Raw genomic sequence first — 27,948 nt, forward strand, 5'->3', positions numbered from 1 at the left:
TCGCGCTATGAAAAACTAAAAAGAATAAGGAAAATGAAGGTCTATATTTATTCTTAGTAGGGACGAGAGTGGAAAATATATAGAACCGTCCCATTTTCGTATGGGCGAACGTTTATTAAAATAACGTAATCTATATCTATACTATTATAATAAAGCGTAAACACACACATCTTTGTTGCCTAAGATGTCAGCTTTTCCAAAATATTTTTAAATAATTCTTTTTTTAATAAAAAGCCCTACACTTACGTTACGCTTTAGGCTATATATTTTCACGCCATTAAAATTAGGGGGTAAATATTTTGGATAAAAAGCCTTATATGGGAAAGAGACCATAAGTTGCTGCCAACATCAAGGAAGCAAGATTGTCAAGGTTTGTCATGTCATGTCATTTTGACATTTGCTATTTGATAATTTGACAAATGTAAACAATAAAATAAAATTTTCATAATTTCATGCAGATGAAGCCGCACGGGAACAGTTAGTTAAATATATAGCCTTTGTCATCTAGGGATAATTTTAAATATCATTCCAGTAGTTTTTGAGTTTATTAAAAACAAAAAAACACCAATCTTTTCTCCTTTAAATGGAGATATAAAGTGGAACTTGTTCGTAGGACGTCGTGCGAACGCTGTGTGGTTGTAAATCTCGGCACACGACAAACTTTTGTGCTAAATGTAATTTGTAAGGATAACTTTTTAATTTTTCGATTAAACCAAAACTTGTGAAAGTTCCAAAGTTTGACAATAGAATGATATTAATGATTGGCTGCTTTCATACAAATTATTAGATTAGTTTTTTGTCAACTTTTTTTTGGTGCTTTTTTACAATGGGACTTAGGGACTGTCCCACCAAATTACAAATTGTGTGATAACAATCCAACGCGTAAAATATGTAAATATCGCATTTTGTTACCTTTTTTGATCAGCCAGTAATGGGTCAGACCCTAAAGCTCGCTGTAGTTAGGTTCTGAATGGCTAAATGTTAAGCCGAAATTTTAATATTGAATCCTGATGGTAGTCATTGTGCTTTAAAACGCTTCACGCTTTAGTGTTTCCCTTTAGTGCCTATTAACTTTTAACTGTTGTGACTCGTGACAATAATAGAAGGTTTGAAGTGTACACGATTTCACAATTTCCAGTCGCGCGCCGTTTGCCGGAAGCTGTCGTTGTTGTTTCGATTGACATGTTAATTAATAAATCGGTAGCGTCACGTCAACATTCGGTTCAGTTTTAACACTGACACGCTCGTAGAGGATTTAGTAATAGGGTTGCCACTAATATTTTTATATTTTACTTGTTCTCTTCCATTTGAAGCAGTAAAACATATTGTTTCTCGTTAAAAAATATAGAGATAACTATAGATATTTCCGTAGAAACTTCTATAAGGCGACGAGTTTAATAGAATTTTTTTTTGTGTTCTGAAAATTATTTTAAAAGTCTGCTTAATACAGTAAACTTAATGAATATTCCTTAAAATTATCATGACAATCATTGATAATTCAATATCTATTATATGAATGAAAATAGTTTTAATTCAAAGGTATTAGGATTTAACGTCTTTTTGACTGTATAGTGAATCGTTATGATTAGCAGCCCTGGCAGCGATTCCGATGACCGAATAATCGACTAGTTTATAATTGGTGATACGAATCGATTTTAATTGATCGAATTAATTTGATGGACTTCTCTACTGTTCTCATACTAATATTGTCGATTCAACAATCAGTTACCAATTTGATTAGAAATTTTCAAGGTTACGATGTATGATGTTGTTTTAACCTTTTTGAAGTTAATAAGAATTGTTTGTGTTATGAATACTTATTAAAATTATTTTAACATTTACGGTAAGAGTAAATTCTATTTTTTCGTTTGAAGTTTTTTCATTTGAATACATTCATCTGTGTGGCAACATCAATAAGTACGTCAGTCCGAAAGGCAAACTCTTCAAAGGTAATTTGTAAAGCTTCGAGAATCATTACAAAATGCTTTTGAAAATATGTTGCTGTATACTGTGCCGATAATTCCGGAAAGAAATTCTTTTAATTCAAGTTAAAGGTAGAAAGAATAATCAACTTTAATGTTGCCAGACTAAGATGAACACTTATTTTTAAATAGCACTTGCTTGCGACTTCGTCCTGTGAAATTAAAAATATACCTACGTGAAATTAAAATAGCCTTTGTTACACACAGATAATTTAATAGATCCAGTAGTTTATACGTGAAATATATACATTCAAAAATACAAATCTTTCCTCTTTATAATATTAGTATAGAATAAAATAGAAAAAGTAAGGTTACTTCTACATATCCTTAAACCACAGAATCTGGCTACGAATTTCGTACATAGTTTCGTGTATCTTTTTGTAATTAAAACTTGCGTTATTTTTAGGTTACCTAGTTCTTGTTTAAGCTCTTTGTTTCGTAGAATACGAGAGAAGATAATTGGGTACCTATTTATTCAAGAACTCTCATTTTCCTTCTTGTATCCTGCTCCAGATAATCCTAAAGTTACACTTTAGTAATCTTGCATCATCTAACGTTCAAGGGAAATATCTTTCCCTTCTACAAAAATCGTTATCGAGTATTCAATTAAAGGCAACAAAAAATATAAATAATAAAAAATAGTAGGTTGAAACTACATCATTATGATAATGCATATTATAATATTGACTGTAACTAAGTTGCAATCAAGTTGAGTCGCGTGGTAAAGCAGTTAATAGGCTTTAATGAGATTAGTATTCAAGTTGAGTGGACGCGACATCATCCGTTAAACTTATCAGAGCCTGCCCTTTGCGGATAGTGTAAGTTAAGTGGATGTTAGGCTTCATTTATTTAATAAGTGAATGGCAGTGATACGAGTTTTTGATATCATGACGTAGAAGGAACTGCTTAAAATCTAGGAAAACAAAATCTTACTTACTAATATTATAAATGTGAAAGTTTAGATGGATGGATGTATGTTTGTTTCTTAGAGTTTGTAGCCTAAACGGCTGAACGGATTTCGATGAAATTTGGCATAGTAGAGGACAGTCTGGAAGAACACATGGGCTAGTCGCTTTTGATTGTTTTCAATCAGAAATTGAAAATCTATTTAGTAATATATTGTTTCAAAACAATTATGTTTTTTTACTTTTTTATATTAATAAAGATGTAGAGAAACGATCTGTATTGTAGAATACAGGGGTAGGTGTGCGGAGTAAGTTAGTTTGGTGCGGCCCATGCGGTGCTCGAAATGCGGGTCAACAGCTCGTTCAAATTTAAGTTGCGCCAACTCTCTTGCGGTTTATAACGTGACTTATTAAACTTGAATATCAAATAATTGGTAACGAACCACCACTGGTAATATTTTATGGTGACAATGGAGATGTGGTATAGATAATACCCGGTTTGTCTAACGTGTATTTAGTTTAAAACTCATCATCATCTCCCCTGCCTTATCCTACTCCCGTAGGGTCGGCGCACCGGGTTTTCGTCCTCCAAAGCACTCTATCATCCGTCATCTCAGTCATCACTCTCTTCTTGATCATGTCACCTTTCACGCAATCCATCCAGTTTGGTTTAAAACTATTAGTAAAAAATAAACTAAATAATCTTATATCCATTCAAATTAAGCTGTCTTCTTTGATATTCAAGGCGATGGATTTAAACCTACAACGTTATCGGATGTCCGCACCCTTAGATATTATAGCGGGCGCACACCTTTGATTAAACTATCACACAACGGTTGTGCGATTGTCGGTTGTTTCACAGCCAATTAAACTGTTTAGTTGCACAACTAAAAATCGAGTAGTGTTCCCACACTCCATATAAGGTCGTAGCGAGACTAAACAATTGTGCGATAGTTTAGTCAAAGGGCACACCTTTGACTATTAGATTTAGTTTCAAATGTCGTAACAGTGTTATGTGACGTCCCGTGTTGTTACAGCAACGGTCCGGTAGAGGGCGCGTATGGTTCGCAGCACAGCCCCGTGTCCCGCTCGGACGCCTCCACCGAGGACGCGGAACTGTCGGCCGCGCTCGCTCACCAGCATCACCTCGCTATGCAGGTAAGGACCACATACACGAAGCAAGAGTAGGAGACCTCCAGAAGGATATTTCCTCTTGTTTGATTCTCTCCTCTCCCTTAAATCCATCTTACCTTTACTTCATTTGAACACGTAACGTATGTGTTAAGAAAATACAAAAGATTTTTTTACTTTTACTATTATCATAATATGCCAGTATTATAATTTTATCGTTTTATATCTTTTTTTTTCATTTTTTTTAATATAATACACTTCCCAAAACTCATTAGCTTTTTTAAAATCACTGGAAGCAAGTTAAAGAAAGCCAAACAAGTTCGTTACATTTTATTTTCTTCTTTAGACGTTTTATATTAAAAAGAGCTTAAATGAAATTCCTTTGTATATTTTCCTTAACTTGGCTATTTATATTTTTTAGTATACACTTTTTACTGAACGTTTAAAACAGTTTAATTATATAAGAAATTTCATTAAAGTGGCGCGTCTTTAAACGTAATTTATACCTAGTGTGTTGAGTGGAGTAACTTTCTATTCCTATTATTACTTTGTTTGAAAACAAATAGGGAAATGGAAATGACTTATATTTTCAGGCTGGAGAGTACCAAGTGTCGGGCGTGGAGCCTGACTATGGCCAGTATGTGTCCTCACCCGCAGCCCATTACAACCACATGGGACATCTCACTATGGCGCCATCGCAGAAATACCCTCATGTAAGTTGAGTTTACAGTCACTCAGTCGATGACTAAATCACTTACGCCAGTACATTGGGTTAAAGAACGCTAGAGATCTTAAGCGTCCGTTTGATGATTGAGTACGACAAACAAACACTCGCTAATTCACACCCTTAGTCATTGCGTCACTGTTAATTTTAGTCTCTTTTCCTTTCCACCCTTTTCTTAAGAGTATAGGATGGGAAGGAAAAGTGGATTTGACGGTGGATGATACACATAAGAAGGGAAAATATCCTGTATTTGTGCGTCTCCTCTTCCGGCGATTGAAGGTAGGCAACGCATCTGCAATTGAGGATGCTTTTGGGTAGCGGTGGCTTCGCCATTGGCGGATTCAGGTGAACGCTTGCTGGTTTGCCAACTTGTGATAAAAAAAAACTCAGGTCATTCATTCTCTCACTTTGTCAGTCACTAGGTGGAGTAAAGGTGACAATTTCACTGGGTTAATCTCAGTTGTAAATTACACCTGAATCATTTTAATCATGTAAAAGGTTTAGGTAAAGTCTAAAATCACTGTGATGTCTACAATTAGACAGTATTTTATACTAGAACAACTTTGAAATTAATTAAAAAGTTTGTAATTAACATTCTGAACTTTTTACTCTACCAATAGCAGTTTTCTAATAATGTAATAACTTTAATCCGCTGAATTATTCTAATTAGAACTTGTAACTAGGTCGGGTTTGTTAATTTAAAAAAAATATAGCTAAATCAGATTATGTTACATTATCTAATTTTAAAGTTAGACGCAAGTACTAGGAACTGAGAAATCTAGGAATCAAAGAGAGGGATTTCGTTCCCTATTCAAAACTTTCAAGATACACATTTTTTTCCCTGGATATATTTATTTTTATATTACTAGAAAAGTATCTTATTATCCTCCTCATTTATACACAGTATGCATCAGCTGTCATTACAAATTTACTCTCATAAACATATCCTCTTTCATACAATCTTATTGAGAAATGAGAAAGTTTAGATGGTTGGATATTTGTTAAAGTTTGTAGCCTGAATCGCTGAACGGATCTCAATGAAATTTGGCTTAGATGTAGAGGATAGTCTAGTGAAGATAAAGGCTAGTTTTGTAAGCTTACTTTTGTTTTATTTCCACGGGGACAGAGTCGCGGGTGAAGTCTATATACTTTGGTCTTCTTACTAAATCCATGTAACTATGTTTCAGGTGATGGACTCAGTTTCGGTATCAGGGGGTGTGTACGGGGCGGCATCGGGTGCGCACTATGGCACGTACGCGCACTACGGCGCTGCCTACCCCGCGCAGCCTGCATACCTCGTTGAACCGGGGACGCAGGTTCCCGCTTATATGGCGCAAGTGAGAATTGCATTATAGAACGTTTTACTATCGTAAACTTGTAAAAAGCAATGTTAATATACTTGTATGTTTAATGTTCCTAGGAGTACGTAGAAGGTGGTGGTAGTGCGTCCCCACGTAGCGCTTCTCCAGGCGCGATACCGCCACAGCATAATCTGCATCTACAGCAGAGGTACAAACACGTGAATACCATGTTATTAGACTAGTCAAATTGTTCTGGTTACTCTGTTACTTTTACCCTGTGGTAGGTACGACTCGGCGTCGCTGGAGCAGCTGGGGCAGCTGGGGCGGCACTACTGCGTGACGTCACCGCGCGGCGAGTACGCCGGCGACGCGTACGGCTACCAGCACTACCCCGCCACGTACGAGCCCGCACACCACCAGCAAGGACAATTTAAAGTATGCTCTACTTCACTAATATCCTAAACCCTTTATTACAGGCCATGAAAGGCCTTTTAACCTCTAGACAATCTATATTTTACTTACTGAACAAGCGCGTACCATCAGACCACAACTTCACTTTAGTCTAGGAGGGATAGTTGTCAAGCGCCGGTTTACACACTATAAAAGAAAAAAAAATTAAACTTATTTATCTATCTATACTTCTATACTATTATAATAAAGCGTAAACACACACTTCTTTGTTGCCTAATATGTCAGCAATTACAGCATACTTTTGAATAATTCTTTCTTTGCCCTACACACACGTCACGCTTTAGGCTATATATTTTCACCCCATTAAACTTATGGGGTAAATATTTTGGATAAAAACCCTAATGTGGGAAAGAGACCTTAAGTTGCTACCAACATTAAGGAAGCAAGGTTGTCATCATGTCATGTTGCTATTGATAATTTGACAAATACAAACAATAAAATAAAGTTTTTGTAATTTCATGCGGATAAAGCCGCACGGAAACAGCTAGTACTAATATAATAAAGCGTATGTAGAATGTTAGCTATCACAGTATATTGCTCAATATTTTTCTTTAATAAAAAGCGCTACACTTACGACACGCTTTAGGCTACTATTTTCACGCTATTAAATTTAGAGAGTATATAATTTGGAATAAACCATCATGAGAGAAAGGAGAAAAACTACAAGCTGACAACATCAAGGAAACAAGATTGCCATGTTAACGGTAAATCATTAAATAGCTTATTGTTGTATCAAGTATAGTTTCTTAAAAGGTAACTTTAACGTTTCAGGACTCTCAGAATGGATTAAGCCTCGGCAGTACCGGCGGCCAGTCAATGTATGGAGATGAAGATGAATTGCAAAAGCAAATGGCAGGAATGGCGTTAGGTTAGTATTTCATAAATTAATCGTGAAAAAGATCGAGAGATAACACATTAACACATCTAAAATTACTGCTATTATGTCTGTATGTTCATTTATTGTGGGAAACCAAACTAAGGATCTCTCTGAGCAATTGATTTTTTACTCTGCGTGAGGAGCAGTACTTAACGAGTTGATCTACTGTAATTTTTTTAATAAGTTATACTTATTTCTTATTGGTCCTTCGAGCAGGATACTAATATTTATGTGTTTCAGTGCACCCCGGCGTGGGCGGGCGCGAGGAGGGCGGCGGGCTGCAGTGGCGCGACCCTAACTTGCCGGAGGTCATCGGCTTCCTCAACTCACCCTCGGATGTGGTGAAGGCCAACGCAGCCGCCTACCTGCAGCATCTCACCTACATGGACGATCCTAATAAGCAGAAGACTAGGAGCTTGGGTATGTTTTGTTAAAAAAGCTTTCATAAAAGGTTCCCAAATTGTTTACTCTCGATCCCCTCACGTTCGACGTACGCAAGTCGCAATTAAACAATTAAAAATAAACGGATTTATGAACCACTAGCTGTTGGTAAAAACGTATCTTTGTAATGGTAAAAGAAAATTTGAAATCGCCCCAGGTGTTTTTGAGTTATTTTAATATATACAAATCCAAATCTTTCCCCTTTATAATAGTGTAGATTGTGTTGATTCTTGCATTCTTAAATTCAGTGGTTCACACAAGCGCATTCAAAGACGAGCCACCACTTATAGGACCTTCGATTCTTTCCTTCGACTCGATTTTATATGGTTTTAGAAATTCACCTTAGTTGGACGGACCAGATATGCACCATATTCGACATAACTATTCATAACGCCATACTCGTTGCAAAGAATTAGGAATGAGGAAACGATCCGGAGAGAGAGAGAGAGAGAGAGAGAGAGAGAGAAATTTTATTTATTTCCGTTTCCAGGAGGAATCCCTCCCCTGGTACGGCTGGTGTCACACGAGAGCGCGGAGGTGTGCCGCAACGCGTGCGGCGCGCTGCGCAACCTCTCCTACGGCCGACAGAACGACGAGAACAAGCGCGCCATTAGAGACGCCGGTGGCATCCCCGCGCTCATGGCACTGCTCTGCCGCACCAATGACATTGAGGTTACTAACAAAAAAAAAAACTAATTGTACTCATAGTAGTAGTGGTGGAAAAGAGGTTTTATTTATTTTACACTAGTTATTGTCCGTGTGAAAAAAAAATAATAAAAACGATAGCCTATGTTACTCACTGATAAAGTAACTTCTTAATGGTGAAAGAATTTTTTCGGCCCAGTCGTTTTTGACTAATTGCAATACATACATACATACATCCTCTTTATATTAGTAAAGATTTACCCCCGCGTGTTGAATAGTTCATTAACAAAACTAAAGGATTTGTAATGCTGTTTTACAATGTATTGATTTTTTTTACTATAATATAGCCAAATTCGTTTAATTTTAATTTAAATATTGGTAAATGTGTGTCATAGGTGAAGGAATTAGTGACAGGCGTGATCTGGAACATGTCGTCGTGCGAGGACCTGAAGCAGTCCATCATCGACGACGCGGCGCAGGTGATCGTCAACAAGGTGATCATCCCGCAGTCCGGCTGGCACCCCACCAACCCTGGAGACACGTATTGGTCTACTGGTAAGTATCATATACAACTCGGAATGCGATATACGAATAGACCTAGGAATGGAGCAATGCCCAGTAACCCTTATTCGATTTAAATTATCACTAGCTTTTGCCCGCGACTCTGTCAGCGTGGCATTATAAAAAAACAAGTCGCCCATGGGTTCTTCCAGACTATTCTACATCAATGCCAAATTTCATCCCGATCCGTTCGACCGTTTAGGCTACTAACTCTAACAAACATCCATACAAAATTTTCTCATTTAAAATATTAGTAAGATTACTGACGAACGTGTCGTATTTAATAGTTTTCGCACAAATATAATAGTAAGTAGCTTTCACCCGCGACTCCGTCCACGTGGAATTAAAAAACGAAAGTGAATAGCCTATGTGTTCTTTCAGACTAAACGTTTAGGTTACAAACTCTAATAAACCATCCATATAAACATTCACATTTATAATATTAGTAAGATAAGATATAAGGCGTTGATTAGTTTTCTTTAAATATGTATTGTTTTATGTGCAGTGTTCCGCAACGCGAGCGGCGTGTTGCGCAACGCGTCGTCCGCGGGCGAGTACGCGCGGCGGCGGCTGCGCGCGCTGCCCGGCCTGGCGGAGGCGTTGCTGCACACCGTGCGCGTCTCGCTGCGCGCCAACTCCATCGGCACCAAGGTCGTAGAGAACTGCGTCTGCGTGCTGCGCAACCTCTCATACAGGTAAGGTTACACACGAGTGCGACGGAGATGGCACGAGTTTGTCAACTCACGTCACTTATGAAACGAATGTATGCGAGAGACATGAGTGCGATAGAGATGGCATGGGTTTGTCAACTCTCGCCTATCTTTGGAAATTAATGTATACGGGAGACACGAGTGCGACAGAGATGGCTTTTGTTTGTTAACTCTCTTATATGATTGAAACTAATGTGTTTTGCTAGGTAAAGTAGTTACAGAGAACGGATACACGTTAGTTAACATTTTATTTGCACAGGTGAGCATTTCTAATATAATTTTAATATTATAACAACTTTTCACTTCAGGTGTCAAGAAATCGAAGATCCATTGTACGATACACGCGCTCCGCCGACACAGTCCTCGGGACAAGCCAGGATACAAGCCAGCGCATCTAAAGGTACCAAACCTCACAGCGATAACATTTTGAGCCCCTTGCTCATTTGTCATCATATAATATTTAAAAAAATTTCTACTATTTTCAGGCGAGAATCTGGGATGCTTTGGTGGCAGTAAAAAGAAGAAGGAAGGTTCGTCTTCCTCTAATTCCACCAGTCCACTAGGCAAGAGTGACCCTGACTCGCAGCCGCTGGGGGAGACAGGCTCCAACACACAGCTGGGGTACAGCGTGCCCAAGGGGACTGAGATGCTGTGGTCACCTGAAGTAAGTTATTTGCATGGAAATTATACCTACAAGTAAAATGTACATTTATTTTCTTTTATATAGTTATTGTTTGTGACTTTGCTTGAAATTAAAAATGATAATAATATAGCCAATGTATTATTAATATTTTTTAATACTAATAATGTAGCTTTTTAATTGTAATAGAATTTTTGAGTTATTTCAATACATACAAAAATACAAAAATACAAATATTTCCTCTATATAATATTATTAAAGAGATTATAGACTAGCTTTTATCTGCAAAGTCATTTTTACGCAGTTATAAAAGAAAACCTAATTAGTAGCTTTTGTGTTAGCGACATCCGTTAAACTGAGCTCGTTCTGGAAATATATAGTAACATCCATCCATAGTTTCGCATTTATAATATTAATATCATTGATTGTGTCGTTTCAGGTGGTGCCGCTGTACATGGCGCTGCTGCAGTCCTGCTCCAACCCGGAGACGCTGGAGGCGGCGGCGGGCGCGCTGCAGAACCTCGCCGCCTGCTACTGGCAGCCCTCCATAGATATACGCGCCGCGGTGCGCAAGGAGAAAGGTACCTTACGATGTTTGGGATAAGGCTCACTTTCCTTTGATACTCAAACACGTTTTATACCTATTCATTCTGGTCATAGATTATGTAAGACGATATTTTACCACAGATTATTCAACTGAATATGACACTTTTATACTTATTTGTTTTTTTTACAAATTAAATAAATAAAACAAGTTTTAATACTATTTTGCTTTATAATAGTGTAAATGTTAAGATTTGTATGATGTATACAGTTTTTGTTCAGAATCTGTATAATTATTACATAATACAACTATAAAATATAACTACATCATAAACTGTTATCATTACATTAAAGTAAACAATAGTTTTAACCAAATATTCCAAGATAGTGAAATCAACTGTCATAACACTATTGTTGTCTCTGTCTTTCTCAAAGAGTGTGAGTGAGATAGCTATATTCAAATGCTTCATTGGAGAGAGGAATGATTCAGTGATGTTACCCAGGTCTGCCGATCCTGGTGGAACTGCTGCGTATGGAGGTAGACCGCGTGGTGTGCGCGGTGGCGACGGCGCTGCGCAACCTCGCCATCGATCAGCGCAACAAGGAGCTAATCGGGAAGTACGCGATGCGAGACCTCGTGCAGAAGCTGCCCAGTGGCAACCAGCAGCACGATCAGGTATAATGGATTACTATTTACACTATACCCATACTTTCGACTAACTATCAAACAACTGTTTGCAACTAAACAGTTGAATTGGCTGCGAAATAATCGACAATCGCATAACGGTTGTGCGATAGTTATGTCAAAGCTGTGCGTCCGCTCTAAGTTGGCAAATGAACAAGCGACAACTTGAATTCGCCGATATAGCGAATCGAATGCTGTCAATTAACAACCATAAAATCAGTTCCATTGTTTACACGTACCGAAAGAGCTTATTTCCCCTTCCAATGCGTCCATTTTATTTCCCTTTGTCACCTCCTTCTTATCTCTAATTTATTTGTCTTCTAAATTAAATAACATGCAAGTATATAGCCTAAAAGGTGTCTTAAGTGTAGGGCTTTTTATTAAAGAAAGAATTATTCAAAAAATATGTTTTGATAGCTGTCATCCCACGAAGTAGTGTGTGTTTACGCTTTATTATATTAGTATAGAGTATAGATGAAATAATTTATGGTTGTGAATATTGTGCAGGGCACGTCGGACGACACGATAGCGGCGGTGCTGGCGACGCTGAACGAGGTGATCAAGAAGAGCGGAGAGTTCTCGCGCTCGCTGCTGGAGGCGGGCGGCGTGGAGCGCCTGCTCGCGCTCACCAAGCAGCGCCACCGGCACACGCCGCGAGTGCTCAAGTTTGCTGGTAAACATCTTTTTTTATATAACATAAGGTGGCAAACGAGCAAGCGGCCACCTGAATCCACCGAAATGGAAAGCGACCGCCGCCCATAAACATCAGCAATTGCAGATGCGTTGCCTACCCTTAATAGACGGAGGAGGAAACGCACATGAAGAGAATATTTCTCCTTCCTATGCGTCTTCTCCATCGTCAAATCCACTTTTCCTTTCCATCCTCTCCTCTTAAGAAAAGAGCGGAAAAGGAAAGGGACTAAAATTAGCCTTATTAGTAGGGTTTTTTATCTGTAAGTAACATAAGCTATATATTCTTTTTTTAATTTTACGCAGACGAAGTCGCGAGCAAGCTAGTTGATACATGTACTGCTAGTTATGTTTTCTTTTCAATTCACCGACGACAGCTAGTTAAAATATGAAATTGCTGGTTTTCAGGTCAAGTTCTGATGACTATGTGGTCGCACGCGGAGCTACGCGAGGTGTATCGCAAGCACGGCTGGCGTGAGGCTGACTTCTTAACTCCAGCGAGGGCTGCGCAGCCACGGCAGACCAATACCAGTGGTTAGTGCTACTTTAGAAAACCCCCCATTAGTACATATTGCATACCCCCTACTTTTCCATTTCTACTGACGTTTCAATTCCATAGACAATTTCTTGTACGTACTTGTACACACTCTACACCCTTCCAGTACTCTATAATTAATGTTTTGTCTATGTAAAGAATTATGGAATGTTTGTCATTGCATTTGTGTTGTTACATGTTGTGGAATATGTTACATATGCTTTAACAATCTGCAACCAATGGAATCATCACTCAATTTTGTCATAATATCAGGTTTCATACGGAAATATATAAGTGTACATAATCACACGAATGATACACAATTTTTTTACATGTATTGTGTGTGCAAACTTGTACAAGATTCTGTATAAAATTATTCGACACCCAAATAGGTGAAGGTGGCAATTCTCAGCCAGACACAATAGCTTGAAATATCACAATTTTAATTGTACAGCTCTTGCTAAGTAGGATACATAAGCACAAATATAGTTCTCCGTGATTAAAATCAGGTCGATGTTGACAAGTTTTAAAATTATTTTTGCGTACATTACTTCATTATTAAAAAGCAACTATATAATACGTGTAAATGATGACATTTATAATACGCGTCATGATTTCGAATCTTACTATTTTATATATATTGCAAATTTAAGCACTTTCCCGTTGTATTCATTTTGTATAAAATCACACTTAGCACTTCGTTATTGATTGTGTGGCAGTTAATGTAAATATTGTAGGATTCGAAATATGTACAGTTGGGAAAACTGCCGGCGTTCCACCTTAAAAGCTACAATCTTTTAAACACTTTTTAATCGAGACGCGGAACATAAACCTATACAACGAAGCTTATGAGTGTATGAAAAAAGTCGGTTAGTGTTACACGGCTAGTTTTTTATTATTAACCCTTCGTTTGCACACACATCTAATTAGTTATTTGTAAGAAGAGGCGGAGTTTGTGCCGTCAATGAATAAGGCAATTTTTCCTAAAGTGGCAAACGAGCGAGCTGCCACCTGAATCCACCGAAATGGAGCGACCGCTGCCCATAAACATCCGCAATTGCAGATGCACTGCCTACCCTTGAATGACGGAGGACGAAACGCACATAAAGAGAACATTTCCCCTTCCTATGCGTCTCCTCTACAGTCAAATCACTTTTCCTTTCCATCCTTTTCTCTTAAGAAAAGGGTGGAAAAGGAAAGGAATTAATATTAGGCCTCCGGCACCACACTTATCAGACGAAACGCGGAATTGCTTCCACTTCACGCCTGTTTTCTGAGAGGTCGTGGTATTACACCGGGCGAGCTGGCCCATTCGTGCGAAGATGTTAAAGCGGGCTCTACCACTGTTAAATAATAATAAAAATAGCACCGTGTAATTCCGCGACTTTACCTAGTCTGTGTATACTTATATGTATGCTTGTTCGCACGTGTCGTGTTTGAATGGGAGGGTGTACATACGGGTGTGGTGCGAACAGGCGCGGGCGCGGGCGGTGCGGGCGGCGCGGGCGGGGCGGGCGCGCCGCACTCGCCCAGCAACGCCAACAGCACGCTCAGTCGGCCCATGGCCTCCACGGGCGGCACACGCTACGAGGACCGCACCATACGCAGGCATAGAGAGGTACCGCACATACTGCATGCGCTTCCACATTATTAACAAAGAGATTAAAACAAAGACATAGAAGAAGCATAGTTGAAACTTGAAATTTTCACATAATCTTACTAGCGCTACTTGGTGTTCAAAAGTCGAAACACTGAGAAGCGTCTGAGCATGTCAGATTTGACATTCAGATATAACCTACCAAAAAAGTTACCGGTGAAAAAATTATTCCCTATGTCTAGTCTACATTTCTTAAATGTCTTTGCTCTTTCATTACCTCATTATTGTTTGTTTTTTTATGTTGCTATGGCATTTTTATCTGTGCAAATGTTGCTAAAACCTGGTTTACAGTATTAGTTGTAATTTTTATATAGCAAATTTTATACATGTGTATATTATTTGTAAATAAATATTTTTCTTCAGTACCAGTCAGGATAGGCATCACATAAATCTAGCTCAGGGCTGTAATCCTAAAACTGGCCCGTTTTGTTATGCATTTGTATTTCAAGTTGCAAAATAAATTACATTAAACAGATTTTTTGGATATGTGATTTTTTATAAAGTAAAAACCATATATAATGAGATATACGGTGATGTAATGTTTTCAGAACGATGACATTCCGACAATGGAGGTGAACAACTACCAGGACGGGCTGGGCATGGGCAACCCCAACGGCCGGCCCATGAACCTGCAGGGCGTGCAGGCCCAGATGCCCATGCCGCCCAGCAGCCGCTAGCTCCTCCGCACCTCCACACCGCCACCTCCACCTCCACTTCCACCTGGTGAGCCTCCACACCTCCACATCCTGGGAGCAACTCTTTACTACTGATGGGCAAAATAACATTACTTCTTCCCTTTATGATTCGTTCGAATTGAAAAATATAATTTAAAATAAAAAAAACATGTAACCTAAGTTTTTAGGATTTAATTCCTTTGTTATTTTTATTTTGGAATTACTCAAACGCAAATTATCAGCAACACTGACAGCTGTCATCTTGACGCGTGATTTTTTTTATTGTCTATAATTTTTACCATAAACATTTTATTCGTTTTTAAATCTTTTACATTCTTTATACCTTCTGATAAGTTAGTGTCATATTTTAAATATCTTGTCCATCAGTATTCCGTTTTATTTCAAATTTTTGAAGAATTTGAAGCATTTATTTACTTTTATAGTAAACTTACTCTGTGCTTACTATAAATATAATACTTACTATAGTAAATAATTTTGTAACTAACAGTCAATATAATATAGTTATGTAATATTTGGAAAGGGTTCTTATAATCATGTAAAAGTGGCTTTCTAAGTGTTGCCAATATACAGTCTGTTTAAAAAGTATGCAATTTATGGCAGTTAAAAAGATTGTTTTATGCACATAATTACTTTAAAAAATAAACTATATAGACAAGAAAATCGAAAAGTATGTTTCAATTTTGAAAAACACTTTTTTGTTAAAATAGTAAATATCAAATTAATAAAACGTTGCGTAGTGTTTGAAGACAGTAATTAGGGCCTGTCCCACCAAATTGCAAATTGTCTGATAACAATCTAATGTGTAAAATATGTGATTGCTATATCGGATTTTGTTACCTTATCTGATAGTGACGTCAATTTAAGCTATCTGAACCATCAGCCAGTGGTGGGACAGGCCCTTAATGTTTTAAATATCTGCACTGAATTGCATACTTGTACTCAATAAAATGGCCTATAATATACAAAGTTATGAAAATTAACTTTTGATCGCACAATATTAGTATTTTACGCATCACCCTATGTAGCGTTTACTTTGTAAAAAAAAGTCAATTCCTCATGTACATTATCGTGCCATTGTATTCTCTAACTGTGGGTTTACGTTGTTGCAATATTTGTGTGACATTGTCAATAACAGACATGTTTCTGTACAAGTATTACAACAGTGGAGATTCACGGTTAAATGTCTTTGTAGTGTATTTGATATTCGAGGCTCACCGAATTTACGAAAATACTTCTTATATCTATTAGTGTAAGGTTCATTATTCATTAACACGGAAAGGCTCATTTCCATACATTTTTACTGTTCAGAGTTTGTTAATTTATGAATGACCTAGTATAGCACGCTGTCCTATTCGAGCGCAAATCGATACTTTAACGATTTCCTGGATAGGCATCTAGTTTATACAATTTTTGTAATATTTTGTATCATTGATCTGTATAAATGGATAGGCGACTTGGAAACGTTTGCTGCGTTCCGCTTTAAACGACCCTTTTGATGTTACTCAGTTGTACACAATTAGACAAAATGCCACGTTTTATAGCCTATCCATTTGTAAAGATCAGTGTTTTGTATCCATTCCACGGCCCTCTACGTATATTGTATTATAGGTGTCTATTGTCCTTTATATATCTTAAGGAATATCCGTCTTATGTATATAGCTGTAAGGTTCATTATACAGCACAGTTGACAGCTTTTGACTTTTGTTATTGAACATGACAGAAAATCAGTGTTTTTTTTACTTCTGATAAACAGTGGGATTTAATTGTATATCAAAAAAACGGTCAAATCTAAATATTAAATGAATAAATTTTAACACACATGAGAAAAAAACTCATAAAATATAAGGAGTATTTTATGTTTTTGGGATGATTTGAGATTTTACTAGTTTTTTGTGTACAGTTAAGTCCCATATTGTTGACTTACATAATATTTACTTCATGTTAGATAATATTTAAGAAACAATGGCGTAAGGTTTGACAATTATCCACTTGATATGCGACAGTTTAGATGGATGGATGTTTGTTAAAGTATCTCCAATACAAGTTTTGAAAGTAATTCTAAAAAGTTATATTGTTTGACATTACAAAACGACATCTAAGAAATTGGTAAAAATCGATCAGGCATTGGTCGCCATAACGGTTTAGTAAATACCAAACGCCATTGTTTTTTAAATACTTTAAAATGATCTCGATATTATCAATGAAATGTTTGTGAGCGGCGGCAGCTTTAAGAATTATATTATTTGCTATTACCCTCCGTGAAAATATCGTACATTGGCGGATCCCAGGGGTCTTGGTGTTTCTAGAACTTCCATCACAAGTTTAAAATGACTGTTTCAATAATCTTAAATAATGAGACACACAATTTTAAATACATAAATTGTGTGGTTTTTAATTCTTGTTAAATCTTCCCTTAGGGTTCTGACCCCCCAAATAAGGAGTTAAGACCTCAAAATGTTTTCTAAATCCGCCACTGTTACTCGTAGAATAATGTTTAGCATTGTAATTATTTATTTATCGACCATATATCAATATTAGTTAGGTTAAGTGATAAGGGTTTTTGTGATGTTCGTTTTTTGGATATTTTTATGCACAATAAATGCATTTGTCAATACGTCCGCGTTAAGCCCGGACTGAGCATCGACTGAGCAACCTGGTACAAAACTACCCTCATCCAGTGCATTATATTGATTTTTAAGTATTTTGTAAGTTTTTTGTATATTTTTTATTATAAAAAAATGTAAGATTACAGTTTGATGTCGCTTGCCAGGCAGTGTCGCTTCTATGAAGCGATTTGATAATTCCCACTTTATAACCTAAAAATTTAATATAAGTGTATTTAATCGTGTATTCTACATTTATGGTTGCGTTATGTGAGATTAGATTGTAGAAACTATTAGATTTTTTTGTTCAAATACCATTATATATCATTCTTCTAAACTTGTATAGTAGCATTACCGTGAGTTTTCACTGCTAAACATGTGTAATCAAAAGATGTTTTTGTACAGTTTTTTTGGCAGTGAGAACTCAGGGTTATGGTTTTCGTCTCTCGTCATTTATCTTCCATTTCACAGATCTCTTAAATTTTTCGATGTAATTAAGTCATCGTAGCTTCATCTATGGAGATCTATATTCTAGTGTTATGCCACGGTTTTTAAAAATTATATTAATGTCTATGGTCAACCATAGATTATAGAGTTGTTGGAACGGTAATACTCGAGTTATTTATATTTTATTTAAAAATTTTATGATAAAAATAAATATTTTAACAAAGGCAGTCTTTTGTCGTTGCGACGTTATGTAGAAATAATTAGTTTGTCTTATGTATGTAGGTTTTAAAAAATAAAATATTCTCAAGCGTACAGAAATTATATTATAAATTTCACAGAGAATAAATTTCATGATTTTATGTTTTGTTTTTTTTTTCTTTGTTTTATTTTCCTTTTTTATAGTTTTGAAGAGTTGCTGCGCGTTTTAAGGGCCTATTTTATAATACGATATTGGATACCTTATGGATACAATATTGAAAATGGATTTGCTTAAAATGTTTAAAGACTCGAATATGGAATTAAAATTTTTGGAAGTTTTTACCATAAATACATAAATAGCCATTTTGTAAGTATACGCTTTACTTCACAGGTTTTTTTTTATTTTTCTTGTTTGATTAACGCTTTCACGTAGTAATTTTTTTTACCGATAAATGTATGGGTATTAGGAAATGTTAGTAATATTTTAGTATAATTGACTCATGTAGTAATTTCTCATGGACTAGGCTGTATGTAACGATTCCTGAACGAATGGAGTTTGAATATTGATTGTGGTGACTGTATTAGTTGACTTTATAAGGATGATTGAAAAGTAAAGATTGTTATTTTTACTCTTAATATATTTGTTTTTAATTTTTGTAATAATATAAACTTGGATATTTTCATGAAACACAATTTTAAATTTATAATTATTTGATGCCAGTTGACATCTGTCAAAGCAAATTTTCAAGATGGCGTTTAGTATGTGTCAATGTCAACATAGATTAGTTTTTTTGTACCATCGATCATTCTTATAAAAGCGTATAATTAAGTGAAATAAATCTCCTATTTGTATGAATGCTCACGTTTTTATATTTATCAGTAGTGTCCTTAATGTATTAAAAATAATCAGTTATTGAATTTATAGTTGTAATAGGAGCGTATTTGAAGTTGTAATGAATATTGTAAGTTGCATAGATGTGCACGATTTTTATTGGAAGGGTGATGTTTTTTTTACTCTGTACTCTAGTACATTTGTTATGGCGGGCGCAGGAGCGCAGGGGGCGCGGGGGGCGCCGCGTCTTACGATATCCCACAACAGTATTACTCTGTATCATGTACCAACGTTGCTAATACACTTAAATACATTTAAATAAAACGATCGTTTCATTTATAATACCTCTTCTTTATTTAAATACAAATTTCTATTATAAAAAAGTCGCAAAAATAGAAAAATCTTAAATGTATAGCTATTAATAAAAATAATAAAAGGAGATGAGAAGTTGCCTCCAGAGAGATTTGAACTCTCGACCCCTGGTTTACAAGACCAGTGCTCTAACCCCTGAGCTATGGAGGCGGTATATGATACAGCCAATTTCGAAGTCCGGTAGAATTATAAATTTACATATTCAGGTAAGAAAGTAAGCTTGGTAAGTTGCTATGCTAAACTACTAAGTTACTCTGTTTTAATTTTAAGATTTTTTACACATAAGAGTAGCATCTTACTATAATATAAAAGTGGTTTCCTTGGCTCCACTATAAAAAACTTATACATTTTAATTATTTTGTGTATAGTATGCTATTAATTGACAATTACAGTGTTATTTTAACAGCAAAAAGTTCCCTCCCCGGCGGGCAATCGAACCCCGGTCTCCCGCGTGACAGGCGGGGATACTTACCACTATACTACCGAGGATATACATGATGATTTGAATTTCAGTATTTAGATAAGCATGAAATGCACGAAATAATATTTAGAAGTGACTAACGAGAAAAAATACAGGTACAAAAATATTTCGCATGAAAATTAGACTACAATGGTAGAGCTCGCTTTGACATCTACGCACGAATGGGCCGACTCGCCCGGTGTAATACCACAACCACACAGAAGACAGGCGTGAAGTGGAAGCAATTCCGCATTTCGTCTGATGAGTGTGTCAGTCCCTTTCCCTTTCCACCCTTTAGAGAAAAGGATGGGAAGAAAAAGTGGATTTGCGGTTGAGACGCTTAAGAAGGGGAAATATCCCCTTTAAGTGCGTCTCCTCCTCCGTCAAAAAGGTAGACATCGCATCTTATGGGCAGCGGTCGCTTTCCATTTTGGTGGATTCAGGTGGCCGCTTGCTTGTTTGCTACCTTATATTATAAAGAAAAAAATATATTCCATACATTACTTTGAAACATGCGCATTAGTGTATTTTGTACGGAGATTGACACCTGGTAATGTCATGTAAAGCCGTACAGAGATAACAATTCAATTATCTGTCGATTTGAAACTATTATCGCCTGAATTATTCATAAGTTTAAACTAACCTTGCTAACTTATTACAATGTTTAGATGCGATTATGAGTGTTTATACAATAAGTAACACAAAGAAAGGAAAATATGACATCCAATTATAATCAACTAGCTGTTCCCGTGCGGCTTCATCCGTATGATATTATATAAACTTTATTTTATTGTTTACATTTGAACTCTCAATTACAAATGTCAAAATTACCGTTACCATAATAACCTTGCTTTCTTAATGTTGGTAGCTTGTAGTTTATAGTCCCCTTCCCACATGAAGTTTTTTTTTTTAGCTTATTTACACCCTAAGTTAAATAGCGTAAAAATACATAGCCTGCGTGTCGGTATTGTAGGGCTTTTAAGTATTATTTAAAAATATGCTGTGATTGCTGACATCCTACGCCACGGAGTAGTGTGTGTTTACGCTTTATTATGTTAGAATGGATGACAGCTTACCTCATTTGTTTCTCTTACATTTCCCCCAAAGTATCGCAATACAACTTTTGTAAAATGGCAGTTTCGGTAATGTAATCGATGCTACGGTATAAACATTTCGTCCTGCAACTGTTTTACATTTCCCCGATCTAAAGAGGTTCGTTATTTACGTCCATTTATCTTTTCACAAGAAACTATCGGCGATTCCGTCTCTGGAGAAAGAAAATAATTAATTCGTGGAGCGGACTCGGCGCGGCGCATTTAGCGTCCTCGTAATTTATAGCGCTAAAAAGAGCAAAATTAAACGGTTTTAGCGAAGCAAGACTTTAATGTAATCTCGTTTAAGATTCACTAGAATAATGTCGCGTTAGTTTTCACTTACAGAATGCTTTGATATTGTATGTTTTGTGAATGTAACTAACACGTTTAATGTGTTATTTGGACACTGTTGTTTCAAATATGAACTATTGCAACTCTTATAAAATGTTTTAACGTCTTGAGAGATCTAAAATAACAACTTTACAATTTAAATTAGCGTCTAAAACGTTGGATTGAATTAATAAAAATATGAATTTAACATTGCTGGTCGAATGTGAGACAGTAACAAAACAATTAGCATGTAATTATTTTCATAGACGTTTAATATAAGCTTTTAATTGTAAAAACAGTTGACCTAAGTAGTTAGTATTTAGGTTCGCAGAGACAAAGACGTCCGGAACGGCGGTCGTTGCGTTTAATTTAAAGTAGCAAAAACTAACGCTAAAGCCACCGCGATCTCTTTAATGGAATTACGTTGGCACCACTCTACAGCTGTTTAAATAATGTAACACATTTTGAGGTTATATTACATTTAGTGACGAAATTATATAATAAGTAACATAGTTTAACATAACATTATATACTACAATTGTAAGAGATTAACATATTATAGAGATTCATTTTTGTCATATCCAGTTAAAACTTTAAATCTATTTTAGGTCATTTTGGAGCCTTTTTTCTGCATTTGCTTGTATATCGTATGTAAATATAAAAACAAAGATGTAATCTCGCAGACAATTGAAAAGAAATAGGTTAACTTAGATTGTACAGTGAAGGAAACTGTTTTACAATTTCATAAAGTTTTGTAAAAGAAATCAAGTTGAATGGTGGCGACGCCGACGTGGAACTGCTTTAAACTTCGGCTCGAATTTGAGGTTACAGTTTATCTTATTCGTTTAAATCAAAAGTTAGGTTATGTCGATTCATTGTTTTTTTTATAACATTACAAAAAGATTGCGGAGTGTTTTGATAAAGTTTCCAAATTAAATTACATTTATTTGTGATACTTGCAGTAAAAAAAAACATACAGACGACTTGAGTACCTCCTTCTTTTGAGAAGTGGTTCAAAAAATCATCTATTTTAGAACAACATTTTTACGTCTTGTAGCATATCCTCGGTAGTATAGTGGTAAGTATCCCCGCCTGTCACGCGGGAGACCGGGGTTCGATTCCCCGCCGGGGAGGAAACTTTTTGCTGTTTTTGTATTTTTTAAACTACATTTACTAACGTTGTTATTTCTAAAAGTATTTCTGTAGATACAAAATGTATGGAAATTGCAAAAATATATTTATTTAAATTAGTGTATGAACTATATTGCTTGCCTCCAGAGAGATTTGAACTCTCGACCCCTGGTTTACAAGACCAGTGCTCTAACCCCTGAGCTATGGAGGCGATATTAACCGTGTCTTATTTGTCAGAAATGTTGGTTTCTGAATACCATGACTAATTTACTTCCAACTGTTAAAATATATAATTTCATAATGGATATAAGACCTTTCGCACAAATACCTTTCTGGAAATCCACGAAAAAATTTCGATATTCTCGTATTTGCCGTATACGTCTGTTCTAAAATATTTACAACTCTTCAAATGTATTTATTTCACTTACCTTTATTAATAGATCATAGTCATATGATTATAATCTTTACTGTTATTATAAAGAGGAATGATTTGTATTATGTATGTAATAAACTCAAATACTACTAGACCGAATTAAAAAAAATCACTATTAGAAAGCTGAATTATCACTGAGTAACATAGGCGAAAGTTTAGATGGATGGATGGATAGATGGATGTTTGTTAGAGTTTAAGGCCCAAACGGCTGAATTGATTGCGATGCTTTTGGTATAGATGTAGATGATAGTCTGGAAGAATAGGCTACATACTTTTGGTCTTTTATTTCTATACGAACGGAGTCGCGGACGAAAGCTACTATTATCACAAAATAAAAAAAATAACCGTGCGAAGCTACTTTTAATTTCTTTGGATATAATTGATTGCTAGAAACATGCTATACGTAACAGGTTAGTTCAGTAACATAACATCTTATATTACCTTACGTAATTATTGTGAGAAATGTAATCTTGTTCTACTCGGACTGCGCGGTGTTGATTACAGGCTGTAGGCCTCCATTAGGCGGACAATACAATATTAACATATACTACAGGCGTATAGAAGTCTCGATTATATCGGCATCACCAAGAGAAGGCAAGGTAAAGCAGCCCCACAACAGAATAAAAATGTAAGACAGTTATATAAACTTGTTCTATTTTTTTATATAATATAAGGTGGCAAACGAGCAAGTAGCCACCTGAATAGAAAGCGACCGCTGCCCCTAAACATCCGCAATTGCAGATGCGTTACTTACCCTTAATTGACGGAGAAGACGCACATAAAGTGGAAATTTCCCTTTCCTATGCGTCTCCTCCACCTTCTAATCCACTTTTCCTTCCTATACTTTCCTCTTAAGAGAAGGGTGGAAAGGGAAAAGGTTCCTTAATTAGGCCTCCGGCATCACACTTATCAGACGAAACGCGGAATTGCTTCCACTTCACGCCTGTTTTCTGTATGGTCGTGGTATTACACCGGGCGAGCCGCCCCGTTCATGCGAAGATGCTAAAGCGGGCTCTACCGCTGTTTGGTCGTGGTATTACACCGAAAAATTAAAAAATCTTCTAATACTAATCTTCTTAATAAAATAAACTAATTCTAATACTTCTAATTCTAATACTAATAAAACTAGTGTTAACTGCCCTTTAAGATCTTCAATATATCTGTAACCTATATAGTTTGAATTTTAGGTAATTACATAAATAAATAAATAGATATTTCTTAAGTTTTTGTTATCACGTTTCTGTCAATAGAATTTATTATAAGTAAGAAATAACGGTAGGAAAGTATTGTCCTGCCGTCTTTACGTTCCAATTAAATGGCGGCCGACTCAGATATCCCGTTCGAAACGTTTCTATCGTGCAACCTTAATTGACTATGACAGGTTGATTTAGTGAACTGTACTGTTGTTCTACCATACAGGTAAACGTTATTTTATATGTATATCTATACTATTATAATAAAGCGTAAACACAAACTTCTTTGTTGCCCAAGATGTGAGCAATTACAGCGTATTTAACAATTCTTTTCTTAATAAAAAGCCCTATACTTACGTCACGCTTTAGGCTATACATTTCACGCCATTAAACTTAGGGGGTAAATATTTTGGATAAAAACCCTAATGTGGGAAAGAGACAGAGTTGCTGCCAACATGAAGGAAGCAAGGTTGCCATGGTTGTATCATTTGTGCATTTGAATTTTGACATTTGCAATTGAGAATTTGACAAATCTAAACAATAAAATTTTTTTTTTTTTAATTTCATGTGGCTGAAGCCGCACAGTAACAGCTAGTTTTAGTATAACTTCAAATGTCTTCAAATATTTATATTATTGACTAGATTTATCTAAGAAATTATTTCTTTAAATCCGTCTAATAATATTTTTCTTTATCCAGTATAGTTAATTAAAAACCCATTTTGTTATTTTTGAAAATTCATCCAAAAAGCAAGACACTAAAATAGAGGTTGTTAAGTTTATACATTAAATTTGTATTTTGGTTAATATTTCGACACAAACATCCATTCAAATACCTCCATACAGCACTAACGTATCGTGTCCTATGCCCTATCTACAATATAATGTAATATAATTAAGTCATTGTTCTGTTAATTAAAGCTGACATGATGCAGTCAGTCGTCAGGCGAACGGACAACGCTTTGTGCCATATTTGGTGGCGGCTGCACGTTTCTATCAGTATAAAGTACCTTGCAAATAAACATAATTCATAGTTCAATGTATTCAAATCGTGAACTTTGATAATCCATACATATAATAAAATTAGAGTGTCTGTAACATCAAAAGAAAACTACCAGTTTTCGGGAAGATGATGTACTTGCGTTGCTATTACTGATAGCGAAAATCCCATTAATTTTTTTTTGTCTGTCTGTTCGCAAACCGCATTTGTTCCGGGTAATTTTCGAAACTGCTGGGCCGATTTCGTCAGGACTTTCACTGGAGGTTAGCTGACATGGATAGGCATAATATAGGCTACTTTTTTTATTTCCCAGCTGTCACAATGGCGTAAAACGCGGGAATGTGATAGATGACTTAAAAAATCTGCCCTTACGAAGTTTGTGGGCGACAGCTCGTCTACAATACAATTCTATTGCGAAGTCTCTGTTCCTAGAATAATATGACCATTTTGACACATCCTGAAGTGTATATATTATGCCTGTAACGTTTATTAACGCAATATCAGTCCTTGCGGACGTCTGATGTGGCGAACCGGCAATCTCCTGCCGCAGTGTGGTCACACTACGGTAATAATGTTACAATCAGCTTAGATAATGAATTGGTATATTACGATTATGGGTAGTGTGGTAACGCATTTATTGTAACGTACTAGCACAAGTTTAATAGCAAATCCTTTAATAAAGAACAAAAACCCTAATTTGAATGAAGCGATCGCTATAAAATTACCACATTATTATGATTGATTTTTATACTTTCAATAGCTTAAAAAGCATTAGTTTCTTCTAAGATTTTAACTCTAGATGTCAAAAAGCAATTAAAGCACCGAATATTAGATTTTTACTGAACTAGTTGTTCGCGTGCGGCTTCATCCGCATGAAATTATGAAAATTTTATTTAATCTTTTACATGTCAAATTATCAATAGCTAATGTCAAAATGACATGACATGACAAACCTTGACAATCTTGCTTCTTTGATGTTGGCAGCAACTTATGGTCTCTTTCCCACATTAGATTTTTATCCAAAATATTTACCGACTAAGTTTAATGGCGTGAAAATATATAGCCTATAGCGTGACGTAAGTATAGGGCATTTTGTATTCTTTGTACTCGCTTTTCTTACCTGCCTCTCCTTTCCTCCAATAATCATCTCTTTAATTAACCTAAAAATGTTAATGTAATTCATTAGTCTATTAAGGAATAATAAATTGACATTTTAGTAACATTTAATTTATTTTGCATCAAAGGGACATTAGCGTAATCATCAGAGGTCAGGTAGGTCAGCATTCGACATGCTTCATGCAATGCGTAACTGCAGTGAAAGGCGACTGTGTTATTACTAAATCTACATCAGTCCATTTTGTTGTGGATCTTCAGGCGCGTTGACTGCCTTTCCATCAAGTTAAGATCTGTGGAAGGTGTTGTTTATGCCTCTTATTGTATGGACAAACGCCGGTACTTAGCTTCATGATTGTTTAATTACTATGATAGATTTTGGTTGTAATAAGAGTCACTTGATTAGCGCGAGATACAATGCATGGCCGAACAGATTGACAGACAAAGAGCAGGGGAGCGAATAATGTACAATAGGGATGTCCGTGTGTCGCTGTTGCTAGTGACATAGGCGCCAACAGGTGTAAAATTTATGTTTTTAGCTAGGGAATAGAATTGACAAGTTAATGAGTTATCTACATACTAAGTGTTGTTCGCGACTTCGTCCACGTGGAAATAAAATTAGCCTATTATAACTCATTGTTAAAGTAGTTTTTTAATGGTGAAAGAATTTTTGAATTCGACCCAGTAGTTTTTGAGTTATTTCAACACATGTTAAAATCCATAAACACGAATCTTTCCTTTTTATAATACTAGTATAAATTAAAATATGGATGTCTATATGGATTGTATATTAGTATTTAGAAGTATATATTTCAAGTTATTTTTTATAATCTAAGGAAAAGGGATGGTAAATGATTTTTGTTTTGTATTGACGCGATTATGAAGTTACCGAGTGTTTGCAATTGAAATTATAAATGACATTGTTTTAACATCTCGACCCGGGATGGTGTAAGCAGACTCGCTTAACTTGCGGATTGCATCGCTCTGTACACTCGATAACATAATTCTTAAATGTATATCGAAAAAAATATTTTTATCCTAATATTTTTTGTTGTTTAATAGTTGGCTGGATTTGTTATATATTATGCCTTTTTTACCAACTGTACTGATTTACTTCTTCACAACAATTAAAATTACATAGATAACATCTAGTTATATGTACCAAAAGCTATCATTTATAGTTCAATAGAAATTCATTAAAATTATATTCCGTATTTGAATTATAAAATTAACCACTTTTGATCGCGACTGTACATTAGTAGATAACGATGTTTCTATAATACCAAGAGTCGTTAGTATCTTGTAATTAATGTTTGCTGCTAGAATTTATACACAAATGGCGATATTTACACTCAGACAGTATACAGGCTGTACAACAGTGCGACACAGTAATTACTAAAACTCGAATAAGTGTTTTAGCTAAATGTTAACTTAGAATCATGATGCAAGGTATTAAATCTACTCTCTCTCTCTCTCTCTCTCTCTCTCTCTCTCTCTTCTTTTCCTGTCCCCAAAATGGGGCAGAGGGCGTCTACAGTACGTCGAGACTCC

The 27,948-nt window shown here is 35.9% G+C and overlaps 1 protein-coding gene and 4 non-coding genes across 7 annotated transcripts in view; 2 read left to right on the forward strand and 3 right to left on the reverse strand.

Annotated features, from left to right (window-relative positions):
- The window catches only part of LOC106111382 (catenin delta-2), a 55,831-nt gene extending 39,810 nt beyond the window's left edge, over positions 1-16,021 (forward strand). The window contains exons 3-20 of one of the 3 annotated variants that reach the window (XM_013293440.1): positions 3,925-4,045; positions 4,612-4,731; positions 5,930-6,079; positions 6,163-6,251; positions 6,328-6,478; positions 7,286-7,382; positions 7,632-7,811; positions 8,323-8,504; positions 8,873-9,032; positions 9,544-9,733; positions 10,057-10,148; positions 10,234-10,412; positions 10,828-10,969; positions 11,435-11,607; positions 12,124-12,289; positions 12,715-12,840; positions 14,317-14,459; positions 15,047-16,021. In XM_013293440.1, the coding sequence (XP_013148894.1) occupies positions 3,925-4,045; positions 4,612-4,731; positions 5,930-6,079; positions 6,163-6,251; positions 6,328-6,478; positions 7,286-7,382; positions 7,632-7,811; positions 8,323-8,504; positions 8,873-9,032; positions 9,544-9,733; positions 10,057-10,148; positions 10,234-10,412; positions 10,828-10,969; positions 11,435-11,607; positions 12,124-12,289; positions 12,715-12,840; positions 14,317-14,459; positions 15,047-15,175 (2,590 nt within the window). In that variant the 3' untranslated portion in view covers positions 15,176-16,021. The remainder of the gene's footprint in view (positions 1-3,924; positions 4,046-4,611; positions 4,732-5,929; positions 6,080-6,162; positions 6,252-6,327; positions 6,479-7,285; positions 7,383-7,631; positions 7,812-8,322; positions 8,505-8,872; positions 9,033-9,543; positions 9,734-10,056; positions 10,149-10,233; positions 10,413-10,827; positions 10,970-11,434; positions 11,608-12,123; positions 12,290-12,714; positions 12,841-14,316; positions 14,460-15,046) is intronic. The other 2 variants (XM_013293439.1, XM_013293441.1) reach the window with 2 other exon arrangements.
- Positions 16,022-19,722: 3,701 nt separating this feature from the next.
- On the reverse strand, positions 19,723-19,795 carry Trnat-ugu. The gene has a single exon. It is a non-coding gene; the product is annotated as a tRNA-Thr (tRNA).
- A 267-nt stretch (positions 19,796-20,062) lies between these two features.
- On the reverse strand, positions 20,063-20,134 carry Trnad-guc. Its single transcript has one exon. It is a non-coding gene; the product is annotated as a tRNA-Asp (tRNA).
- Positions 20,135-22,590: 2,456 nt separating this feature from the next.
- Trnad-guc lies at positions 22,591-22,662 on the forward strand. Its single transcript has one exon. It is a non-coding gene; the product is annotated as a tRNA-Asp (tRNA).
- A 136-nt stretch (positions 22,663-22,798) lies between these two features.
- Positions 22,799-22,871, reverse strand: Trnat-ugu. Its single transcript has one exon. It is a non-coding gene; the product is annotated as a tRNA-Thr (tRNA).
- Positions 22,872-27,948: the final 5,077 nt, after the last annotated feature.

This window comes from Papilio polytes, unplaced genomic scaffold (assembly GCF_000836215.1).
Source record: "Papilio polytes unplaced genomic scaffold, Ppol_1.0 DF824169.1, whole genome shotgun sequence".
Lineage (NCBI taxonomy): Eukaryota > Metazoa > Arthropoda > Insecta > Lepidoptera > Papilionidae > Papilio > Papilio polytes.